Source organism: Halichoeres trimaculatus, unplaced genomic scaffold (assembly GCF_033239565.1).
Source record: "Halichoeres trimaculatus isolate MK-OKI-2021-1 unplaced genomic scaffold, fHalTri1.1 fHalTri1_scaffold_9, whole genome shotgun sequence".
Classification (NCBI taxonomy): domain Eukaryota; kingdom Metazoa; phylum Chordata; class Actinopteri; order Labriformes; family Labridae; genus Halichoeres; species Halichoeres trimaculatus.
The window spans coordinates 22,753,503-22,775,615 of NW_027437188.1; the positions used below are offsets into that span (position 1 = coordinate 22,753,503).

At 39.8% G+C, this 22,113-nt stretch overlaps 1 protein-coding gene across 2 annotated transcripts; it reads left to right on the forward strand.

Annotated features, from left to right (window-relative positions):
* Nucleotides 1–1,848: 1,848 nt before the first annotated feature.
* Nucleotides 1,849–21,791, forward strand: brwd1 (bromodomain and WD repeat domain containing 1). Of its 2 annotated transcripts, none has more exons than XM_074679842.1 (44): nt 1,849–2,061; nt 2,159–2,217; nt 2,337–2,366; nt 2,575–2,634; nt 4,668–4,818; nt 5,007–5,105; nt 5,454–5,614; nt 5,736–5,957; nt 7,121–7,221; nt 8,025–8,095; nt 8,689–8,789; nt 8,917–8,957; nt 9,046–9,147; nt 9,339–9,489; nt 9,607–9,741; nt 9,872–10,000; nt 10,301–10,449; nt 10,798–10,874; nt 11,028–11,258; nt 11,388–11,571; nt 12,151–12,241; nt 12,426–12,527; nt 12,642–12,712; nt 12,841–13,069; nt 13,207–13,323; nt 13,534–13,641; nt 13,887–14,011; nt 14,337–14,419; nt 14,820–14,931; nt 15,352–15,413; nt 15,502–15,672; nt 15,787–15,907; nt 16,053–16,178; nt 16,268–16,334; nt 16,426–16,476; nt 16,622–16,747; nt 16,847–16,999; nt 17,152–17,312; nt 17,517–17,680; nt 17,857–17,970; nt 18,134–18,313; nt 18,389–18,718; nt 18,850–18,951; nt 19,042–21,791. In XM_074679842.1, the coding sequence occupies exons 1-44, from the start codon at nt 2,025–2,027 to the stop codon at nt 20,451–20,453; spliced, it is 6,669 nt and encodes a 2,222-aa protein (XP_074535943.1). In that variant the 5' UTR covers nt 1,849–2,024; the 3' UTR covers nt 20,454–21,791. The 2 variants fall into 2 exon arrangements, with proteins under 2 accessions (XP_074535943.1, XP_074535944.1); XM_074679843.1 differs by having other exon boundaries at nt 15,517–15,672; nt 19,042–21,790.
* Nucleotides 21,792–22,113: the final 322 nt, after the last annotated feature.

Consider the following 22,113-nt stretch of genomic DNA (forward strand, 5'->3'; position numbering starts at 1 on the left):
GAACCTGAAATTGAAGCTGAAGCTGAGAAGGTACCTCAAGAAGAATCTCAGGACGTGACAGAAGAGGCCCCTACAGAAAATGGGGATGCTAACTCAAAGGAGGTATGACAAGTGACTTCTTCTGTGGTTGATTATGCAATTTGCATTTGTGCAGTGTTGGAAAAAAAATCATCCATGTTTCTCCACCTACTAGTCGGCTGCATCAGCGGATGAGACCCAAGATGATGCTGGAGAGAAGGAAGAAGAGGCTGAACAGGGGGACGAAAAAGAAGAAGCCGAGTAGTTGTGACACAGTGAAACTCACTCAGCAGGGTGCCTTCTCTCTCTTTGTCTGATTCAGAGATTATTTTTGGCAACAACTTTCACAAGGCAGTAATTGCCTTAGAAGGTGGAACTGCATTTATAAACCCTACCAATTCCTTTCATTTCCGAGGCTTCTGTGAAGGGAAATATCAGTAACTAGGGTGTTTTTTCCTCTTATTAGTGTATTGTCTCTTTTACTTATTTGCTTTTATAGCCTGTAGTCTTTTGCATGACATGAAGTCATGTATACGATGTCCACATGAGTTTTTCAGAGATATTCCCAAGGTGTGTTGATGCATGTTGTAACCTCAGACTGTTTTTATGCTAATACATTTAAATTGGTAGGGACCAGAATGATCCAAAGTTTGAGTGATGGGTGAAATGCTCAGATTGTTATGAAACATTTACCAATGTGTACCTCTGATGGGCTCATTTAAGTCAAAAGAGGAAACACATCATATAAAGGGTTAATTTTCAACTAAATTGTTATGAATTTCTCTTTTGGGGTTTTATTCATTTTGGTTTGGGGATTTTTTTTTTCAGTCTATGTACAGTTTCTTTTATTAAAAAAAAAAACAAAAACAAAAAAAGGAAAGGTGTTTGTTAAAAATGGTATAAAATGCCAATTAAAGTGAATATTCTCTTAAGTTTGTTGTTGTTTCTTATCAATAGTGTGTTTCATACCACCCTGCGTACAGAAATTGAGCTAAAGTGCTGTTGTTTGACTGTTGAAAATATGAAGTTCTTATAAAATACAATTTAAAAAGTCAACTTTTAATTAAATTTGGGTCTGAAATTTCAAGTTTTTGATACTGGTTTATAGTCATAGGGACACCCTTGTACCATAGTTTATATGGTAGAGGACATTTGGAGACTTGTTACATTGGGGCAGGTGCCTTTCTTTAGATAAGTTGTGTGACTCATTTGCCTGAAGTTAACTTATTGGCCAAATAAAAAAGTCCATACTACATTATTGCACTCTTTAAATCGATTAAATACACACTTGCACATGAGTGACACTGCATGATAATATTGCAACAGGTATTTATAATGTGTTATATGTCTCTTTATCAGAAAAGAAAGTAGTACTGTCTTAAAAGTTAAGAGAAGATGTAGGCCTATTTGAAATAAAGATTCATTTCTAGCTTTCCTAGAAGAGTTGACGGTTTTAAGATGCTAACTCTTAAAAATATGCGACCATTGGAACAATGAATTTCATACAAAGGTCACTTAGCCTACATCGCAACACAACCCAATTGGACCCGTGTTAACCATAGACTGTAAATAGAGTTACAGTTTACAGTCTATGGCGTTAACCCCGAGGGGGGGTCTCTTTGTTGCAAAAAAAAATAAATAAATAATAAAATAAAATTGGAATTAATAAATAAAATACGAATGTATATTGCTGCCATATCAATGAGTTTTGTTGATCAAAAATTGCAAATCTAAAGCAATCAAAGAGGTGAACATTTGCTTGAGTCTTTTGTTGAAAGTGCCTCTCCCCACCCCCTTTTTCCTGTGTTACTCCGCTGTGGCGGAAGTAAGTCGTATCGCTGAGGCCTCATCCTTCCAATGGCGACTGCAAACAAGCTGAATGGAAAGCGGGAGCAACTTGCAGGGGTACAGGGCGTTGTGATCTAATCTAATCAAATATATCATATCCTCTGCAGTTATAAAGTTCTACGTAAATTGTTTCACCTCTCTAAATCACGGTCGATTCAATGGCCAAAAATCGGAACATTTCGCTCCTTGAGTCGGGTAAGACGCAAAGGAAACACTACTGATGGTTTAATTTACACCATTTATACTTTATGTAGTTATATTCACCGCCAACGTCCACACTCTTTAATTTCAGAGCTCTACTACTTGATTACTCGTTTTTTGACAACGGGTCCGTGTCGGAAAGCAGCTGAGGTAAGCTGGTGAGCTTTGACTGTCGTCGGGTGTTCTATTTCAAAAGAGTTGTCTAGCATCTTATTGATGAAGTTACTATATCAAACTTAACCTTAATTTACTCTTTTAACCTACTACAGGTCCTTGTGAACGAGCTAGAGGAGTATCAGGTGTGTACCACCGATGCTTATGCTACTTGTTAACTGCTAGCTGCTAACCGCTGCTCTTCACTGAGATAGGCTTAAAACTTGTCGCAATTATTTGGCCATTAAACACCATTGTTTGTGTCTTCATTTTAACATCACTGTTGTATTATTGTGAACATGTATATTATTGCGTCTTTGTGGTCCGTAAAATGTGCTTTACTGTATTGGACAGCTGTTACCCGGGAGATTGGACTGGCTAGGAAACGAACACCCGAGAACATATGAAGATGTGGTAAGATATCACTGTTTTGTTTTGTGTCGGAACTTATTATCGAAGGACCTCAGCATTCTACGTCCACGCTCGACACTTGTTTACGTTCTTTGTTCTTTCACTTGCTTGGTGGGTGTGGGATTTCTTTGAGCTTGTGACACCCACAAGGTCGCACCTCCTGCTTTCTATTAAGAGTAAAGATTGAGTGGTGTTATAGACGCTCTCTGGATAATAAAAGAGCATACGTTTTAATGATATTAGTGTCGGACTGTTATTCCAGAAAGGGTGGGATGTTCGGCTTTTTGCTGTAGCCGGATGGCCGTGTTAGCCAATCAGAGAGTGAAATGCGCTATTTTGCATGTGACCTGGGCTGTGATTGGCTGTAAAAAGAAATGGTTTGCATAGGAAGCCGCGCCTCTCGATACAGGAAGAGCTGGGTAGCGCATGCAAAGCATGTCACACAACTGTTTTGACACATCAGTGTCAGAATAGAGCCTCTTAGTGGGTATTTTAAAAACTATATGCCCATCTTTCCATCTGAAGTTTTCGTCAATTCCCTTTCAATACCAAATTAAGTGCCTCAGTAATAAAATGGAGGGTTACCCTCATCTTTAAAAGATGAAACCATACAACATTAGAAAACAGAAAAATATACAAAGTATACATTCGTTTATCATTTCATCAGTGATTAGAACTGTGATTAGTTGAAAGACTTAATAAATATATCAATCTAATAAATCATAGGTTTTTCAAGTAATTTATTGCAATTTTTTGCATTTTAACAAAACAAAAATTATTTGAACAAATTCAATTATTTAAAATTTGACTTTTCATAAACTTGATTGTAGGTTGGCAACACTGCATGCTTGAAGCACCTCTTTCATGCATGCTTGCTCATACCATATTCATTCTTTGGCTGCTACATGTCAAGCCTTGAGGTGATACTTGAGGCTAGATTTGTTTTGATGATATGCAGTCTCTGTCTGCATTATCATTCACAATCAACATTGCTCTCATCATCCATTGGAATATTTTATTTTAATTAATTTTCTATCCTTTGGGCCTAGCAGCACCATCTCATTCACATTGTTTGATGTCAGCCAGGCATTACTGGGGCTCTTTTGACATTGGGGGGTGTCACCTTATGTATCGCTGTGATTAGTATGCTGAAACTTGCGCACTGACAAATGTTTCCTGTTGTTTGAACAGCAACAATAAACTGCATTAAAATGTATTTAATTTTAATGCTTCTCTGTAATTCATTGCTGCATTAAAGTCCCGGCATTAATTATAAGCCTTCTTTTCAACAAAAACAACATAGGCCTTAAACTCACCTGTGGCCAACAAGTCCTCATCCACAGTTTGTGCTGGGTTATTTTAATGAGGCCTAGTAGGTCCACATTTCCACAATAGACTGAACAATATAGTATGTTCATTGCTGGGTTCTTTTGATGGGGGCTGTGTCCTGGAGCCTTCCTTTTCAGCATGACGGCTAGCCTGCCTCGCGTTAGGCAGAGGGTCCTGTCATGATATATTTGGCTAGCTAAGCAACGACAGCTAGGTGAGATTGATAAACTTATGTACAGACAAATCAGTATCAAACCCATGATGCTCTTTTTCGGAATTTGAAACTGAGATGTCTTAGTTCTCTATAGATCTTTTTTGCAACCTGGAACATAGAGCTTAAAAGCATCACAGTTACATCCTGAGAGGACAAAGTCACATACTGCAGCTGACCAGTTTGCAGCAAAGAAAAGAACATAGAAAGTGGGAAAACATTATAATGAGTTAGGAATGTTTCAACTTCAGAGTTGTTGAGTGACACAGATGTAGGCAATAAAACTTCAATACCATATAATCTATAGCACTTTATCAGAACTGGTTGGAGCACAAAGAAAATACCACCAGACCTTAAAAGTTAAGCAGGGAGGAGGTAACATTTTTGTATGTCATGAAAGCAACTGTTAATTTATTTATCATTAAACCTGTGCTGTCATCCATTTCAGGGCCAGAATACTAACACTAACACTAACTCATTCATTGTTTCCTGACAGGTTGCAGCCACCAGACATATTGCACCAGATCATTTGCTACAGATATGTCGACAAATTGGACCAATCCTTGATAAAGATGTGCCATCATGTGTCCCAGGTGTGCACACTCTCCTCGGGTCAGGAAAGCAGTCAATGCTTCGGACGGCAAAAGGTACAGTCTCTAAGTGTCGTTTGGGATGTAAATGTATGAACTTTCTCTTTGTAAATAGAAATAAAGAGTGCCTGCTACGCTGACATTATACGAAGGTTTGAACCCATTCTTTGTATACACAGAATTGATATCTGTCTTTTCAAATGTACTGCTGGGATTCAGCCATGTTTTTTTTTTTTTTTTTACAGACTGCAACAATGTGCGGTTAAGGGCTTCATCATTTGCAGCCCTTCACCGAGGCAGACCACCAGAGAGGCCTTTTAACTGCAAAAAACCTCCTCACCTAGGTAAGTCTGGTTTAAACTCAAAGTTGCTTGCAGCGTTGGAGACAAATCGCAGAAAGTGTTCCTGCGTGTACTTGTTCTGGGATTGCTTGGTAGTGCTTGATCCATTCAGCCCTTTATGTTTTTTTTGCTCGCAGCTCATTAATTACTCATTTGCACATTTTTCCTCACATTCTTGTTTGCTGCTGATGCTGAGACATAAATCTCTCTTGCAAAGATTCAACATGTTTATTTCTTTTCTCTTATGACCACCTCAAAGAAAAATTATCATACACCTGCTGCATTTGTGCTTGGGTTGTTTTTACAGTATTATCAACCTGTAACACTTATGTTTTGTCTCTGTATCAACAGTGAAGGTCTGTCGAGGCAGAGAGCTGACAGGAGCACAATGCTTCAGCTCCATTAATCCTGTCAGTAATTATGAGCACATGCGGCTCCACAGGCGCATCCTGGGGCATTTATCTGCAGTATACTGTATTGCATTTGATCGCACCGGACTCAGGATCTTCACAGTAAGATGGAACTTTTAACACAAGCCCCCTGCCTCAAGATAAACCTTTGTTTGTATTGACGTGTTACTGCTCTTGTCTCACTTCTCATGTTAAAGCGTTTTTTTCTCTTTGTCTCTTTTAGGGCTCGGATGACTGTTTGGTGAAGATATGGTCTTCTTTTGATGGAAGGCTTCATTCAACACTGCGAGGACACTCTGCAGAGATCACAGACTTGGCAGTTAACTACGAAAACACATTAATTGCAGCAGGAAGCTGTGACAAGACCATCCGTGTATGGTGCCTTCGTACCTGTGCCCCTGTGGCTGTGCTGCAAGGGCACAGTGGATCCATTACCTCCCTACAGGTGAAGACATGTTGGAAACTGTCAATCTCCTATTTTTTCTGGCCCCATATAGTATTTATTGTTCAATGACTTTAAATTTACTTCTAGGGGATAAAATCCTCTAGGAGGCAGTTTGAGTTTTCTCCTAACACAACATAAAAACAAAAGTTGTTTGCATAGGTGAGCATGCAGAACCGGTCCTCAAGCATTCTTCTTCTTTCTGTGGTTTAGTTTTGGTGTCACTTAGTCAAGATGTCAGAGGTTACAGCTCGATATGTCGACTGCTGTATTGTTGGTTGCAAAAAAAAACAACACCAGTGCTTATGTTCTGTCACAGTGCTAGAGGTCAAACAACAGTTGTTGCTTCTGAGATTCAACAGTGTGTCAGCTACAGCTGGTGTGAATGTGTTTGTGCCTACTAGTTCAACTCCACAGCAAGAGCAGACCACATTAAGTTACAAAAATGGAAACATTATTTAAATGATTTAAGTTGTATAGCTCAAGGCAGACTCTTGTAGCTGTGGCTGTATTGCATAACAAGGACTGGTCATTGGAGGTAGGGCTGCAGTTATGGATCATTTTAGTGTATGAATATTCAATCCATTACTCAAAGAAAATATCAAGTAATTCAATAAGAAATGTTGCATACTCAGCAGTTTTTTTTTCATTCGATATGTAACTGTATTTAAACATTTCTGTTAAGTTAAGGTGCTGTATTTTACATCTAATAAACAAGTACAGCACTGTAAGAGTCCTGAGACTCTTGTTGAAGTATGATGTTGGGATAGCTTGATCAATAATTGTTATCGATGTTTGTTCAAAAATGTTCGACCAGTCTTGCCTAACTCCCCTCTTGATCAAGCCACAGCAAATAGATTGATCAGTAGGTGAAGTTTTCTACCAACTTATCTCTTCTGTTTGAAGCTTCAGTTCTTCCTTATAATCCTCTTATATTGCATTGTAGTCCACTTATATGACTGCATGAATGATGATGAGGTCAGAAAGTGAGAGGCTGCCTTTGTGATGGTATTTGTAACTGAATTCGAAACCTTGCTGAAGAGACAACCAGAACATGTTTTAAACAGTTAAAATACCAATTTCAATTTACCTTCACCTTAATATCCATGTCCTGATTAAGCTTAAGGATTCAGTTACTTAATTTTGTCCTTTTTTCTTTGTTTTAGTTCTCACCTTTTGCAAAGGGCTCAAAACGATATATGCTATCAACTGGAACTGATGCCACAGTCTGCTTCTGGCAGTGGGACGTTCACAACAACAATTTCAGGTGAGAGCTGCTTTTAATGACAATTAAGATTTTTTAATATGGTGACAATCACTTGTATGTATATGTATATATTCAGCACTGCTTCCCAAAAATGTGTTACATTCATCAAATTGATATTTTTCTCATTTTGCCTCCATTGGTTTGAAAATTTATAGGGAAGTGATAGGTTTTATAGCAATAACATGGTATAATTGATTCAAGCAAAACTTAGAGAAAAAGGTTTTATCTGTTGTTGGAGTCCATTAAACTGATAAGGCCACTAGAAAACAGCTGAACTGGTATATGAACAGAAACAAAAATTGTTGTACTATAGGAATAGGCCTAAAGCAGAGTAACCCAACCAAAATTTGTTGACAGGTTTTTGTTTCTGTAATGAGTTTTGGTCTTATTGGTTAGAAAAGCTCATTTTACATGCAGTTCCAATTGATAAACAAGAATCCAAGTATAAGTAATAAGCAATATGGAAACTCTTTAATTGACTGTACTCATTTCTTTGCTTTGAGTGTGTGGATGAACTTTACACAGCACAAAACAGCTGACTCGACAGCTTTCACTTTTTTCCTACTGCTGCTAAAATTCCAGTTCGTCGAAATTTTACTTTGACAGTTCAAAAGATGAGGCATCAGGTAAAACCATGTTTAGAAACCCCCAGTATTGCATCATCATGTCCTGTCAGTGTCTATGTGCAAGAAAGTTTTGGTTTTATAGTTATGAAGAGCAGAGGAGTACCTGGGTCTGCCAAGTAAACACAAGTCAGCAGTTCTGTAATGTTTAACATCAACCTTTTTCTTCTGTTCTTCAAGTGATCGGCCACACAAATTTACGGAGCGGCCAAGGCCAGGAGTTCAGACCGTGTGTTCCTCTTTCAGTCCAGGTAATTAGGAAGTGAAAGCAAACTGAACTGAATATTACTGCTGTTTAAAGAGGGGGTGTTGTATTTTAAACATGGATGTAGAGTAAGAATGCTGGGTGTCCAAACTAAAAGTTTGTAGATTTTCAAACTGCTACAGATCCACATGTTGTAGAAATCCCTGCTGTCAGCTCTAAAAATAGCACGAGATCTTCACGAAGCTTGGTAAAATGATGGCATTTCATTAAGACTTCCTAACTGGTTCATGACACATCAGGCCTCCATGATCTGCCCTTAGCTATGCCCCTGACAATCCTCAAGAGGGCTGGCCAATCAGAGAGAAGGGGTTTGTGGCATAGGGAGCCTTAAAAGATTGGAGCTTAAACAAAGTGTGACAGACACAGGTAAAAGAGCTTTCTAAAACACCAGTGTGAAGAAAAAAAAGAAAAAAGGGACAATTTTGGGCTGCGAATCAAGTAAAGCTACTACAGGGGCACCAGATGGATGGTTTAAAGTCTAAAAAGACACAATACCCCATTTTAATGAAGCTGTCTTGCTGTGTTTGTCTTGCAGACTTAAAACAGTTTGAGCTAATGCTTTTTATTTTGTGTTTTCAGGGGGCATGTTCTTAGCAACAGGAAGCACTGATGATGTCATCAGGATATATTACTTGGGCAGTGGGAGTCCAGAGAAGGTGTCAGAGCTTCATGAGCACACGGTAAGACCATTAAAAAAAAACCCACCCAAATTTTTGCATCTGCAGGAAAATTTTTAAGCCAAACATTTGCTGCATTGGAACGTTCATTAAATAATGTTTGTGATCCATATCTCCTCACTCTTTTCAGGACAAAGTGGATAGCATCCAATTCTGTCACTCAGGGGAAAGGTAGAGTCATTTTTTTAGTTTAGAAAACATTTCTCTAGAAATAGGACTCAAATTTTCACAGATTGTAACATGGTGATTGCTGTTTCAGGTTTGTGAGTGGAAGTCGAGATGGAACTGCACGAATCTGGAAGCTCCATCAGCGGCAGCAGTGGAGGTGCATCCTGCTGAACATGTCTGCCACTCTCCCAGGGTAAGTGGCTTGTGGCTGTGGCAGGCCTGTATGCATGTTCAGTAGCTGATAAGATCATTTTATGCTACACAATATGCACTGTTTGTGCAAAAAAGCAATATGTCGTGAGATGCATACCGCAACAGAAATTAGGGACACTTAGTGGAAAAAAACATGGACCTACTTTAATACAATAATGTCTGATTTCTCAGTGCTGAACTCAGTGATGAGGAAACCTACTTCAAACCCAAAGTCACCATGGTAGCGTGGGACCGCCATGATAACACAGTCATCACAGCTGTGAACAACCACCTCCTCAAAGTGTGGAACTCATACACAGGACAGTTGCTACATATCCTGAAAGTAAGCTGTTTCTTCTTCTTCTTTTAGAATAAAGCTTAAAAGGATTAACAAAACTCCTTGTTGAGCTTCAGAAATAAGCAAATTTGAAAGCAAGACTCGCTTGTAAACTGTTTTCAGGGCCATGAGGCTGAGGTCTTTGTCCTGGAGCCACATCCTTTTGATCCCAGGATTATCCTGTCTGCTGGTCATGATGGGAACATCTTCATATGGGATCTGCTGCGAGGGGAGAACACACAGCATTACTTCAACATGGTACGCTGACACTTTTACGCAACATGGGTACAACACGAAAGCACCAAGTTTTAGGATGTTTTCACCAGCTCTACCTCCTTCCTCCCACTAACTTTCTATAACAGGAGTATTATTTGTGTTTCTTTTATAGATTGAAGGCCAGGGTCATGGAGCTGTTTTTGACTGCAAATTCACCCCCGATGGCCAGCGGTTTGCCTCCACAGACTCCCATGGCCATCTGCTTATCTTTGGTTTTGGCAGTTCCAAGCCTTATGAGAAGGTAAGGATAAAACCCACATGGTCAATGCTGATGTACTTTGTTGTTGTTGTTGTTGTTTTTGTAGCATTAACAGTGTGAACAGTAATGCCTTTATGAATATTTTTGTGTTAGTAAAGATTTGGAAAATATTATAGTCACTAAATCGAATCTCTTTCAAAGTCCGTATCACAGGGTGTTATAATGATAGGTATACCGAAAGTTAAAATAACCTACATCACATTAATGTGGCTCCATAAAGTAGGTCGAGACATGCCTTAATCTTTAACTGATGTTTTTGTTTTTGTCCTTGTCCTTTTGCAGCTTCCAGATCAGGTGTTCTTCCACACGGATTACCGACCATTGATCCGGGACTCAAATGGCTTTGTGCTGGATGAACAGACACAGCAGGCACCTCATCTCATGCCACCACCCTTCTTAGTGGATGTAGACGGAAACCCCCATCCTCCAAGGTCAGGACCTTGGATTTGTCTTTGAATTAGCGCTGTTACTGTTGGCGTCTTAATCGAATTTTCATAACGGTTTTCTATTTACCTCCATGATTTGAAACACCACCACCTCTCTTTCAGCACTTTTTGTTTAATTTAGGTAAAACATCACAGATGTACTGTGGATTTAAGCTACCTTTCATGAACTAAGCATATAAGTACAACCACATCACAAAGCTGGCAGAGCATGATTTGGAGTGAATTAGTTGTTGCAGATCCGTGGATGAAACTTGTACCAAAAAAACAAACAGAAAAAGTAACTAGACAGAACAAATTACTGCAGTAACTGAAATTTCTTGTTATAATTTTCAGGTACCAGCGTCTTGTCCCAGGGCGGGAGAACATTGCTGCTGAGCACCTGGTTCCTCAGCTGGGATATGTAGCCACAAGTAAGAGTAGAATCACACAGGAGCCTTGACTGAAACATTCACATTTTAAAATACTGGACAAGCTTGATCATCTTAAAACAGCTGCACAGTGTCTTTTCAGCTGCCATGATTTGACATATTTTTAATGAACAGTAAACTAATGTATGATTCCAGGTGATGGAGAGGTGGTGGAGCAGGTGATTAGCCAACAAACTGCAGAGCATGATGAGGTTGTAGTAAGACGAGTCAACCTCCTTGATGAGGCCATACGGCATCTCCAGCAGCAACAGGACCGACAGAACCAGCAAGTGACGGAGGCTGTGCCAGGAGCCAGAACAGGACCAGAGGGGCAGGCTGAGGCACAGGGCCCAGCTCTTATACCAGCCCCAAACACACCACGCAGAGGTAAGAAAACTTGACCTCTTGTTTTGGACAGTGTACGCTGACCATTTTAGAAGTGTGGTTTTAAAAGCTGCACGATACCCCTCAGCGATCACATCAACATTAATATGTTTGGTATTTACTTTATGATAGTGTCTGTGAATGAACGGGCTGATGTGCAGTCACCTCCCAATGTGGGCCTGCGACGCAGCGGGCAAGTTGAGGGTGTTCGGCAGATGCACCAGAATGCCCCTCGGAGCCAGATAGCCACGGAGAGAGACCTGCAGGCCTGGAGGCACAGGGTGGTTGTGCCTGAACTGGCACCCAGCAGCTACAGGTAAAATACCAATGACAACATGGCTCATGTTTGATCTGAAATAGCCATGCTTTACATTGCACAATGATAAAAGTTAAAAATTTGCAAAAAGCACTTATAATAGTCTTTTGATTTGATACTTTTAAGTGAGCTAAATTGATGCTCCTCCATGTTTAGATAAATTTCAAAATAACTGAACACCTAAAACCCTGCCTCTAAACGCTTCCTTTACCAAGATTTGAACACAAGCTCTCTTATTTTCTCCAATTCTACAATTTCATTTAGCAGACGTTTTTGTCCAAAGCGACATACAACACAAGCGAGAATTTAGACAGAATTATATTTTGAACATGTGTTTACCACAATGGAACGATTGAAAGGGTAAATGAATATGTAGCTATGTTGTCAGCATCACAGTTACAAAATAACTCTTCTGGTCTTGTCAGTCATCATTTACTCTTTTTAATTACATTGTCAGACGAAGGTTTATTTCAGGCCATACCAATTAATTTGAATACACACATAACATCAATAGCCTTTGTTATTGAATAATTTTGACTTTTTGTCTTATTTTCTAACACTTTTAATTTAATTTTTCAGGGACCAGGAAGAGATTCGAACAGCCAAAGGTGAAGAGGAGACGCTTCTGTACTGTGCGAAGAAGAGACGCATCATCAACAACATCTGTGGGGTAAGCCTCTGCTTCTACAAGACTAAATGACAACTTTGAGGATACAGTTTTTACTTTAAGCATCTTTGCAATGCTACTGTTCAGGATACATTTAGAAAAATAATCTGCAAACATTAAAAAAATGTCTTGAAAATTAGATAGAAATTGTTGCGCTTGTGTTGAGTCAGTGGATTTGTTTCTTCAGGATGATTCAGACGATGAGCCCTCAAGCACAAAACAAGCAAGCGACGCGCTGGATTTCATGGACCTGTCTTGTGAAGAGGGAGAGGAGACTGCAAGTTCAGAGGTACTCACTGAGATATCCTGTTATCTACTGTAATGTATCTGTGAGATCTCATTTAGAGGTACCTGTGAGGTGCTGTTTGGAATTTAAAGTTTCCTGTGATTGTGTTTTTTCAAGGACAATGAACTGGAGGGCAGTGACCTGGATTCCTCGAATGATGAGGAAGAGTGGAATAGTGACAGTTCAAGGTGTGCTTTATATTTTCTATACGATTTCGTCAGGTGACATGAATTCTTTTTATATGTTTTTTTACCTTTGTTCATTGGCTTTTTAAGACTTGAAGTTTTTAACCATCACACTGGTTTTGACTGTACAGACACACATCCAGTGAATATTCTGACTGGACAGCAGACGCCGGTATCAACCTTCAGCCATCCACCCCTTTGTCCTCGAGGAAACGCAGACAACGCAGACTCAGCAGCTCAGATGAGGATGAAGATGACAAGAATGAGGGAGAGGAGGAGAAACAACAAAGTGATGAGGAGGAAAAACCGCTTAAAAAAAGCAAAGAAAAGGCCAAGAAAGCTAATAATAAGTCACCCAGGGTGAGTTGTGAAACAGTTTCCTGTCCTATTGCTCTCAGGAGATTGTGGTCCTGATCTTACCTGGTGCAATAATATTTCGTTTTTACGACAAGATCTCTTAAATGATTTACATTTTTCTTTCTTGGTACTTAAATCAGCGTCCAAAGGCCCGACCATCAATCAATAGAGAGGTGTCAAATGAGTTCAGGCCCTCACCTTGGATCACTGATGTCATTCCCAGGAAGTCTCCTTTTGTACCTCAGATGGGTGACGAGGTATGAATGTGTGACATAAAAAAATTAGTTATTTTAACTTAGCTGGAAATTGTGCAAAGAGTGCACAAAAACTCTAGAAAGGAGCAGACAAAAATTATTAGAAAATATTAATAATAATATAAATTTTAAATACACATCTGATGAACAGGGTTGTGTTCTAGCCTGATGTTGCAATGACCCCTAATGCTTTAATACTCTTCTATCTGCCAGGTGATCTACTTTCGGCAGGGCCATGAGGCATATGTGGAAGCTGTGAGTCGGAATGATGTGTACCCAATCAATTTAGACAAACAGCCCTGGAAGAAAATGGTGGTGCGGGTAAGACTAAGACAAATGAGACTGACAGATCATAATGCAGGATCTCTTTTTCTGTCTGTTGCTCTTTGATCGTTCAAAGTCATGAAAAGCAGACACAGTGTTTTTTGAATATATTATTTTAAGATACAAGTCTTGTTTTTATTTTGTATCACAAACGTGTCATTTTAACCAAAACTGACTAATTTTTTAATGTGTAACTCAGCTGTACATACATCAATGTAAAATCTGATTTTATTTTACTCCAGGACCAAGAGTTTGTGAAGATAACAGGGATCAAATATGAAGTCTGCCCTCCAACGCTTTGCTGTCTGAAGCTGACTCTTATTGACAGTGGTACAGGAAAAATCACAGACAAGTCGTTTTCTATCAAGTAAGCACACAAACTTCCTTTCCTAGCTTCTTGATAAGCATAAACAGTTCTGTCGTCATTCTTACTTCTAATTGTTGAATCGTTCTTGAACACCATACACTTACATATGGAGTAAAACTGGGTTTTTATTATAACGAAGTAACTTTACTTTTAATGAGATACTGATAGGATCAAAATCTGTATTTGGCTTTGATACACTGACTAATTTTTGCTGTAACATTCTTGGCAATATCTTTTTATTAACACTAGAATTCTCTGTTTCATCAAGACATACTTTAATGACTATTGTAATCCTTTAAATGAGAGTTGTTGATTTCTTTTACAGGTACCATGACATGCCAGATGTAATAGATTTTCTTGTGTTGAGACAAAGTTACGATGAAGCGCTCCGTAGAAACTGGCAACAAAGTAAGTTTGTCACACTTCTACAGATGTTTAACACTTTTTTTTTATTAAAATCCTAGATTAAGACAAAAAGTAATCCTAGTTCTTACTGGACAAGTTCTCACATTTTGGAAGCATTTTGTTACTCTTGCTAGAAGCATATTAAGCATATTCCAATACAAGTTTCAGTTTTGGCTCCTACTTTGCTGTTTCTCAGCCAGTGTCTTATTTTTAGTAACAACTGTCTTATTCGACTGAATATAAGCCGCATTTACCTGTCAAGTCTGAATCAATATATTAAAGATATTAAACCGTGAGGGAGTAGAAGAGTAGGAGATTTTCCATACTGGACATGGACATGAATAACTCAAACACTGTATGGATGTTTCTTTTTCTAAGTCTGTTAACATCTTTATCTCCACAGATGACAGGTTTCGCTCTGTGATCGACGACGCCTGGTGGTTTGGGACCATCGACTGTCAGGAGCCCTACCAGCTAGAGTACCCTGACAGTCACTTCCAGTGCTTCAAAGTCAGGTGAGAAACACACATTGAGGCTGCATAGACGCAGTATTATGGTCTAAATGGTCTGGCTGCTCGGATCACAAGAACACAGCTCAACAGAAAACATCAGATGAAAAAAAAAAGTGATTGATGCAAACTTGCAGCTCAGAGGGTAAAGAAGCCTGATGATGATCCACATTCCTGCAGTTCATCAGTAAAATATAAGTAGTCCCTGCAGGCGGAAAACTGTTTATAGTGGGAAAATAAGAAGCATAACAACAGCTTTTTTGGCGGCATTGTAGTGACAGAAGTAAAAGTTATGCTTTGTCATTTTTTCTCACTGAAACATACAGAAAGATACATTTTTTGTCTTGCCTGAGTAAAATTTGCTTTTGGACTTGAGAAACTGACAAAAAGATTTAAAATTGGAAATATGTTTTGCGTTTCCAACAGATGGGACAATGGTGAACAAGAGAAACTGAGTCCTTGGGATTTGGAACCTATTCCAGATGATGGTAATTAAAAACTTTTCCAGTCTTTCCAAAAATAGACACTTGAGTCTGTTTATGAAACAGTGTTGATGAGGTTTCAATAAATTTTGAGGTCTCTGCTCTGCAGCTCAGCAGCCCGACACAGAAGGAGGCGGTATACCTGTGACGGCCGACGAAATGAGCGAGCTGATGTATAAGCCTCTTCCAGGGGAGTGGGGAGAGAGGAGCAGAGACGAGGAGTGTGAGCGAATCATTGCTGGCATAGATCAGCTCATCACTGTCGGTAAACAAGTTTACGTGACTGTTTAGTTCCCTAAGGGAAACAAAAGCTTCTGTAATTTGCAAGAATTTCCTCCCAGTTACACTAACCCGGCTCATCTTTTGTTTTCTGCGACAGAGATTGCAGCCCCCTTCTCCGGTCCTGTAGACTTAGTACAGTATCCTTCTTACTGCACTGTCATTGCCTATCCTACTGACCTGGGCACCATCAGGCTCCGTCTGCTGAACAGATTCTACAGGTGAGTCACACACCTGATTTACATCATGATGTATTTGTGCTCCTCCTGTCCCTCTCTTTATTTCCTGTTGAAATTCAATTGTCTTTTTTTTTTTCCTCATGGGTTTTGAGACTCTGTGTAATCTTTTAACTTCTTTGATCCGCAGGCGCCTCTCAGCATTAATTTGGGATGCCAGGTATATTGCACACAATGCCCGCACTTTCAACGAGCCAAGCAGCAAGATCGCCCACTCTGCAAAAATCATCACAAATGTCCTCCTGAAATTCTTCAAGTATGTTTTGCTAGTTGTTAAATACAGCCTTAGAAAACATGGAATGATTTGACGATGGCATAGTTTGACTCATTTTGCTCTTTTCTCAGTGACACAGGCTGCACAGATATCATGGGTATCTACAATGCTGTCGAAGAAATGGATGATGATGATGAGGTGAGCCTGAATTTACTTAAACTTATATCATTGAGACGCTTTATTTTTTATCGAGTTTAAAATAATACAGCATTCTCTTTACTCCTCACAGGAAGAGGATGCTGAAGCACCAGGTACATCCTCTGGGCACAGACTACGTCAGGTAAATCAAGCCACCCAACAGCATACCTAGAATAGAGGACTTGAAGTCTTAAAAGTGAGAAGGTAGAGATTGTTGAGGAGTCAGTGGTAGCAGAAAGGAGAGCTTTATCAGGTTGGCGTCAACTTTCCTTTCTTAATGTTTGCAGCGATCTGTCGAGGTTGTGCCCGACCGGGACGCCTGGAAAGATCAGTGCAAGAGTCTGATGAACTACATATTCAGTTGTGAGGACTCAGAACCGTTCAGACAGCCTGTTGATCCTTTGAACTATCCAGTAAGTGAAAGACCATGCAGTCAAATGAATAAAACATCCAGGTTGTGCGTGAAATTGTGCAGAATAAAGGTTTAAATAATTTCTTTTACATCTGTTCAGGACTACCATGATATTATCGACACACCGATGGACTTTGGAACAGTGAAAAGGAACCTGGAGGAAGAAGGTTATGAAAACCCAATAGAGCTGTGCAAAGATGCCAGGCTTATTTTTGCTAATGCTAAAGCCTACACTCCTAATAAACGCTCCAAGGTAAGAGGGATTCTTTCAGTTTATGGGAGAAATGTGAGATTAACTGTTCATGAAGCAGAAAACAAGCATCAGATTTTGGATTGACTCACCTCGTGATGTGTATTTTTGACTGCAGTGTTTGTGACCTTGGGCATCTTTTCTTCTGTTTCCAGATTTATAGTATGACTCTGCGGCTCTCCGCTTTCTTCGAGGAGCACATGAGAACTATCATATCAGAGTACAAAACTGCCGTCAAGAGCAGCGATAGACTCCGGCGCAGTCAGAGGTTCCGCAAGAAAATGCAGCAGCAGACTCAGGCCTGCACCACAACAAGGTCTGTTTGAGCCTGTGTTGATGTGTGTGACCACAAGACACAAGATTTATTATTCAATAACAGTGATTTATTCAGCATGCATTCTTGTATGGCTCTAAATATTGTGTGAATGATTTTTCTTAGTGTATGGTACAGATTCAGGAAGATTAAAAATGTCAGTTGGACATTATGAATGATTTGTGTCAAAATTCTTTATCTCTCCAGTCAAAAGAGAGCTGCTTTAAAAACTCAGGAAAAAGTGGAGTCGATGTCAGTGACCAAATCTACCTCAGCCAAAGCATCATTTCCCGATCGAGTCAAGAGGAATCGATGCAGCAGCTCAGGTCACAGCTCCTCGGACGACTCCAAAGGTGCTTCATCAACACAGGGTGAGTAGAAAACACCTTGAATAAGGTTTGCCAAGTTAACAAAATATTTTTGAACTGTTTTATTGCATATTCTGCACATTTATTATATATAATTTCTCACTGGACAACGGTGAGATTCAAGGAAAGGTGCAACAGTGCAATTCTGTTTATTTACTAATTTGTTTGTGTTCTTGCAGAGTCTGAATGTGAGAGTGAGCTGAGTCGATCAGAGGGGGAGAAACATGCAGGTCGCTCAAGGCAACATCACCTCAGACAGAAAGCAAGAGTTACAAGAAGCAAGCGGAAAAACAGTGAGGCTTACTTCTATTAATACTTTTCAAATTTAATCTATAAAAAAAAAACAAAATCACACAATTACAGTGAGGAAAAAAACCAAAACCAAACTAATATCAAGATCATAAGAGAAAATTGGAAGAAACGATTATGAGAGGTGTCATTTTTATTATTTTCCAGTTGCAGAGAGTGATAGTGAAGAAGAGGAAGAGGAAGCAGAGGAGGAGTTTGACAGCGAGGATGGAGAAGATGCAGAGATGTCCTCCCAGTCCTCAGGTCCTCGTTACCCCAGCAGGACTAAAAACAGCAGGAACACAAGGTGGACCAGAAGCAGCAATGGCACAGACAGGAAGCAAACAGGTAACACTGTCCACTTCTAACTTCAGCTCATAGATCCCAAAGCAAAAATCTGATCCTCTCCTGACTTGTTTTCAGAGGGCAGAGCAAAGGTGAACGGCCACAACAGCAAGCCATCTCGTGGGGAGAGACGCCAGCACCAGGACTCAGACGGAGCATCATCCCAGGGCTCTGAGGGGGAGGAAGAGGAGGAGGAGGAGGAAATAATGGGTCGAAGATCAAAGAGGAAAACAGCTAGGGCAGCCGTGAATAAGATGAAACTTCTTGAGGCCTCAGATGAAGACTATGAGGAGGAAGAGGAGGAGAAGCCAAACAGGAGTAGTCGTCTCCAGCGTGCAGCTCATGCTAGCAAACGCACGGCAGTGATCCAGAGCACCTCTGAATCTGAAGAAGAACCACCATCAGGGGGTAAGCTGAGGTTTTACTATTACGCATTTCTCTGGTGAAAACTATTTCAGCATTTTATTTGGTTATTTATTGATTTAAGGAAGCTTACAAGATACATTTCAGCTGATTCTATACTTCACTTTACTCGTTAGCTTCACGGAAAACAAAAGAATCAGGACATGAATTCAAGGATGAAGAAGATGACAATCAGAATGGAGACTCAAGGCCCAACAAACAGAGGACACTAAGACAAGGTAAGAAGATCTGTCAACGTCTGGATTACGTGCCCACTGAAGTATGATAAAATCTGTAAGAGTTGGATTAATTTCTCATTCCTTTCACAGATAAGTTGTCTCACATGAATGGGCACAGTGCAAAACATCACAAATTCAACAGCAACTCTGAGCCAGAGGAAGCCACTGATGAAAGCTCTTCAGGTGCCGAAGAGGAGGAGGAGGAGGAGGTTGTGCCTCAGAAACCCCAGAGACCCACAGCAACTGCTGCAGCCAGGAAAAAAAGGATTACAAGTGAGGATGACGAGGAGGAGGAAGATGCTGAAAGCAAGACCACACAACACAAACCTTCTTTAAGCTCAGGTGAAGAGGATACAGACCACAAGTCTCAGAAACATCTCTCCCAAAATGGAAGAAATGTGGATGATGCCATCCTCAAAGACTCTAAGAAAAAGAGAAGGGACGTGTCCTCAAAAAGCCAAGTTCGACAAAAATCTGCCACGACTAATAAAAAAGAAGGTGCAGATTCAGAGGAGCTCAGTGATGCTAGAAAGAAACGCAGCTCAAACAAGAAAAGACGGAAACGAAACGGAGGTAGTGAGGAAGACAGCGAGAACTCCTCTGAGGAATCTGAAACTGAAACCAAGTCCAAGAGGCCAACAAGAGGCTCAGGTGAATCTAAAAGGCCTCATCATGACACCTCAGAATCCGAGAGCTCTGGGCAGGAATATAAACCCAAGAGAAAGTTAAGAAGGAAAAGCTCCTCTGGCTCATCAGATGAGGAGTCAGATAAATCAAACATTGTTTCACGAAGACGGTCTAACCTCCGAGCCCTGCCAAAAAAGAAATACATCAATGAAAACTCTGCCTCTGATGAGGATTTTGGTTCTTCAAACCATAGCAAACAGAGAAACAGCAACAACACAGCCACAGCATCCTTAGATAACAGGAATAATAAAAGAGAGTTGAACAGAACCTCTCGCAACGAAAGCAGGTATCAGCCATCTTCCAAGAGAAAACGTATTTACACCTCAGACTCTGATGACACAATGGAGGAGTCTACGAATAATAAAACAGGCCGATTAGGCTCCTCAAGGCGTTCCAAAACAGAGTCCAAACAAGAGGGGGGTAAGAGAAACAAGAATGATACCTTCTCCGAGTCCAGTGAAGAGGAAGATGTTAGTAGTCCAAGAAGAACCAAGAGGAACACGAGGGGGCAAAATCACAAACGAAAGGAGAGTGTCAGCAGCAGCAATCCCAGTTCTGACTCTGAATCTGAGCAGTCGTCTTCAGCCTCAGAAAACTCCTTCGCCTCAGGGTCCTACAGCTGTCCAAAGAGAAGAAGCCACAGATCGTCTGACATTGGTGAAAGGACTACTAGCCGCCAGCTGAGGCAGCGCGGCAGGCGATCTGCCTCAGAGGAGCAAGACACAGAAGAGTCAGACAGCAGACCGCATCGAAAGAGACGTGTGAGCACCCGCAACCGAGGAAAGCGGACGGTAAATTATAAGGACAGTGAATAAACGGGCGTTCTGACTAAATGCTGTGGAGTGACATTTACTGGAGACCTTGAAGACACTCAATGGTAACATTATGGTAGTAGCACTGGAGTCCTTGAGAGAAAAATGCTGTGAATCTGTTTCATTCAGGGATATTTATATTTTCTATGAAAGACACGGTTATTGATGTGATACCAATTCAAGCATTTTGACTGCTGGGTGTCATGAAGATACAAGCAAAATACCACCTTCCATTCTGCTTTTTTTGCCCAGCAGACAAACCATTCTAGGGGAACTTATCAGCTTGGGTGCTATCTAATATACCTCTGTTTAATCAAGCATATTGCTGGCTTGCACTAGGACACACTGTAATGAGGTATTTCATACACTAGTTTTGCATTAAAATCTCAGGGGTCAACTAAGTTTACTGTCAGACATGCAATTGTTTTTGAGCTAAGGTAAGGACAAGAAACAATTTAGGGTCGGCAGATGTCCAAGCACACTCAGTGGGACAGAATTAACCTATGTTCAGACTTTTGACTATAGCACTCCTTTGTAAATCAACACATTAAATGCTTTACTGTATTACAAGTTGATGTGAGCCAAATGAACAAATATGAATCTTTTCCCCATGCCATTTCATTTTTTTTACTTAGTTATTGTTGAGTTCTAGTGAATAGATGTAAATATATGATTGAGAATAGCTGTCTGAAAGGTTTTGCTGTCAGCCAGTAGCAAAAAAAATATTTAATTTTGATCTTTTTTTTTCTTCTTCTTCTTTTTTTTTTTTTTTTTACTTCAAATGCATCGTCTTGCCATATGTCAAAAAGATTGGTACTTTTTGCCAAGTACAAGTTACCAAAAGTACTTAAAGCAAAACACTGCAATTTCTCATATTGGGAAGACCTTTAATTGTTGTCCTGTGTTACCTACTTCCAGTATTAAATTCCTTTTCATTATTGACTCCAAATGTTTTGGCAGTCACGTGGTTTAATTTCGCTTTGGGGAGGTTTCTAAATACAGTTGCTTTGTAAATTTTTGCCTGATGTTTTCGTACACCTTTAATAAGAAGAGATTTCACAGAAAACTTTAAACACAATGTGGTTGTTGAGTGCAATGAGTTATTCATCCTATTAATAAAGACATCGTTTCGAGGTGTTATTAGTGTTTCCTATTGATACTATGAGCATGACTTAGCTGTTTATGATCCTTGGACATGGTAAATGGTATAATGCACAAGAATATCTGTGCTTATTGAAAAATACTCCACCTTGAGAAATTATTTTTTTGATTCATAATGCAATATTGACTTCCCTATCAGTGGTCTATCTATCTGAAACTTGAATTAAAGTATATTGCATCCTTATTTTGTGGAGGACATAAACTAAAAAGACTAATAAATAAAGCATTACACAAACATTACTTCTGAAAGGTGTGCAGAAGGTTTATAAACCTTTGACACAACCATCTGCTTGTAACTACGAAAAATATAGTGTTCATTTTGCTTTGAAGGAATCCCACATTAGGAATGTATGAATCATACCCTGTCAGTCAAATCTAACTTCTTGATGTGCTGGTTTCTGTTTGCAAAACTGAAAATGTCTTGGGAGTAATTACCACTTCCTTGAAATGTCACCCTTAATGCAGCCTTTCTCAAGTATCCTCATGTCCTTTACTCTGCACT

Excerpts from the sequence above, each read along its gene's own strand:
- brwd1 (XM_074679842.1), top strand. The coding sequence starts at position 2,025 with ATGGCCAAAAATCGGAACATTTCGCTCCTTGAGTCGG. Across the intron at positions 4,819-5,006 it reads AATGCTTCGGACGGCAAAAG|ACTGCAACAATGTGCGGTTA; the intron begins GTACAGTCTCTA and ends TTTTTTTTACAG. Across the intron at positions 8,790-8,916 it reads CAGAGCTTCATGAGCACACG|GACAAAGTGGATAGCATCCA; the intron begins GTAAGACCATTA and ends CACTCTTTTCAG.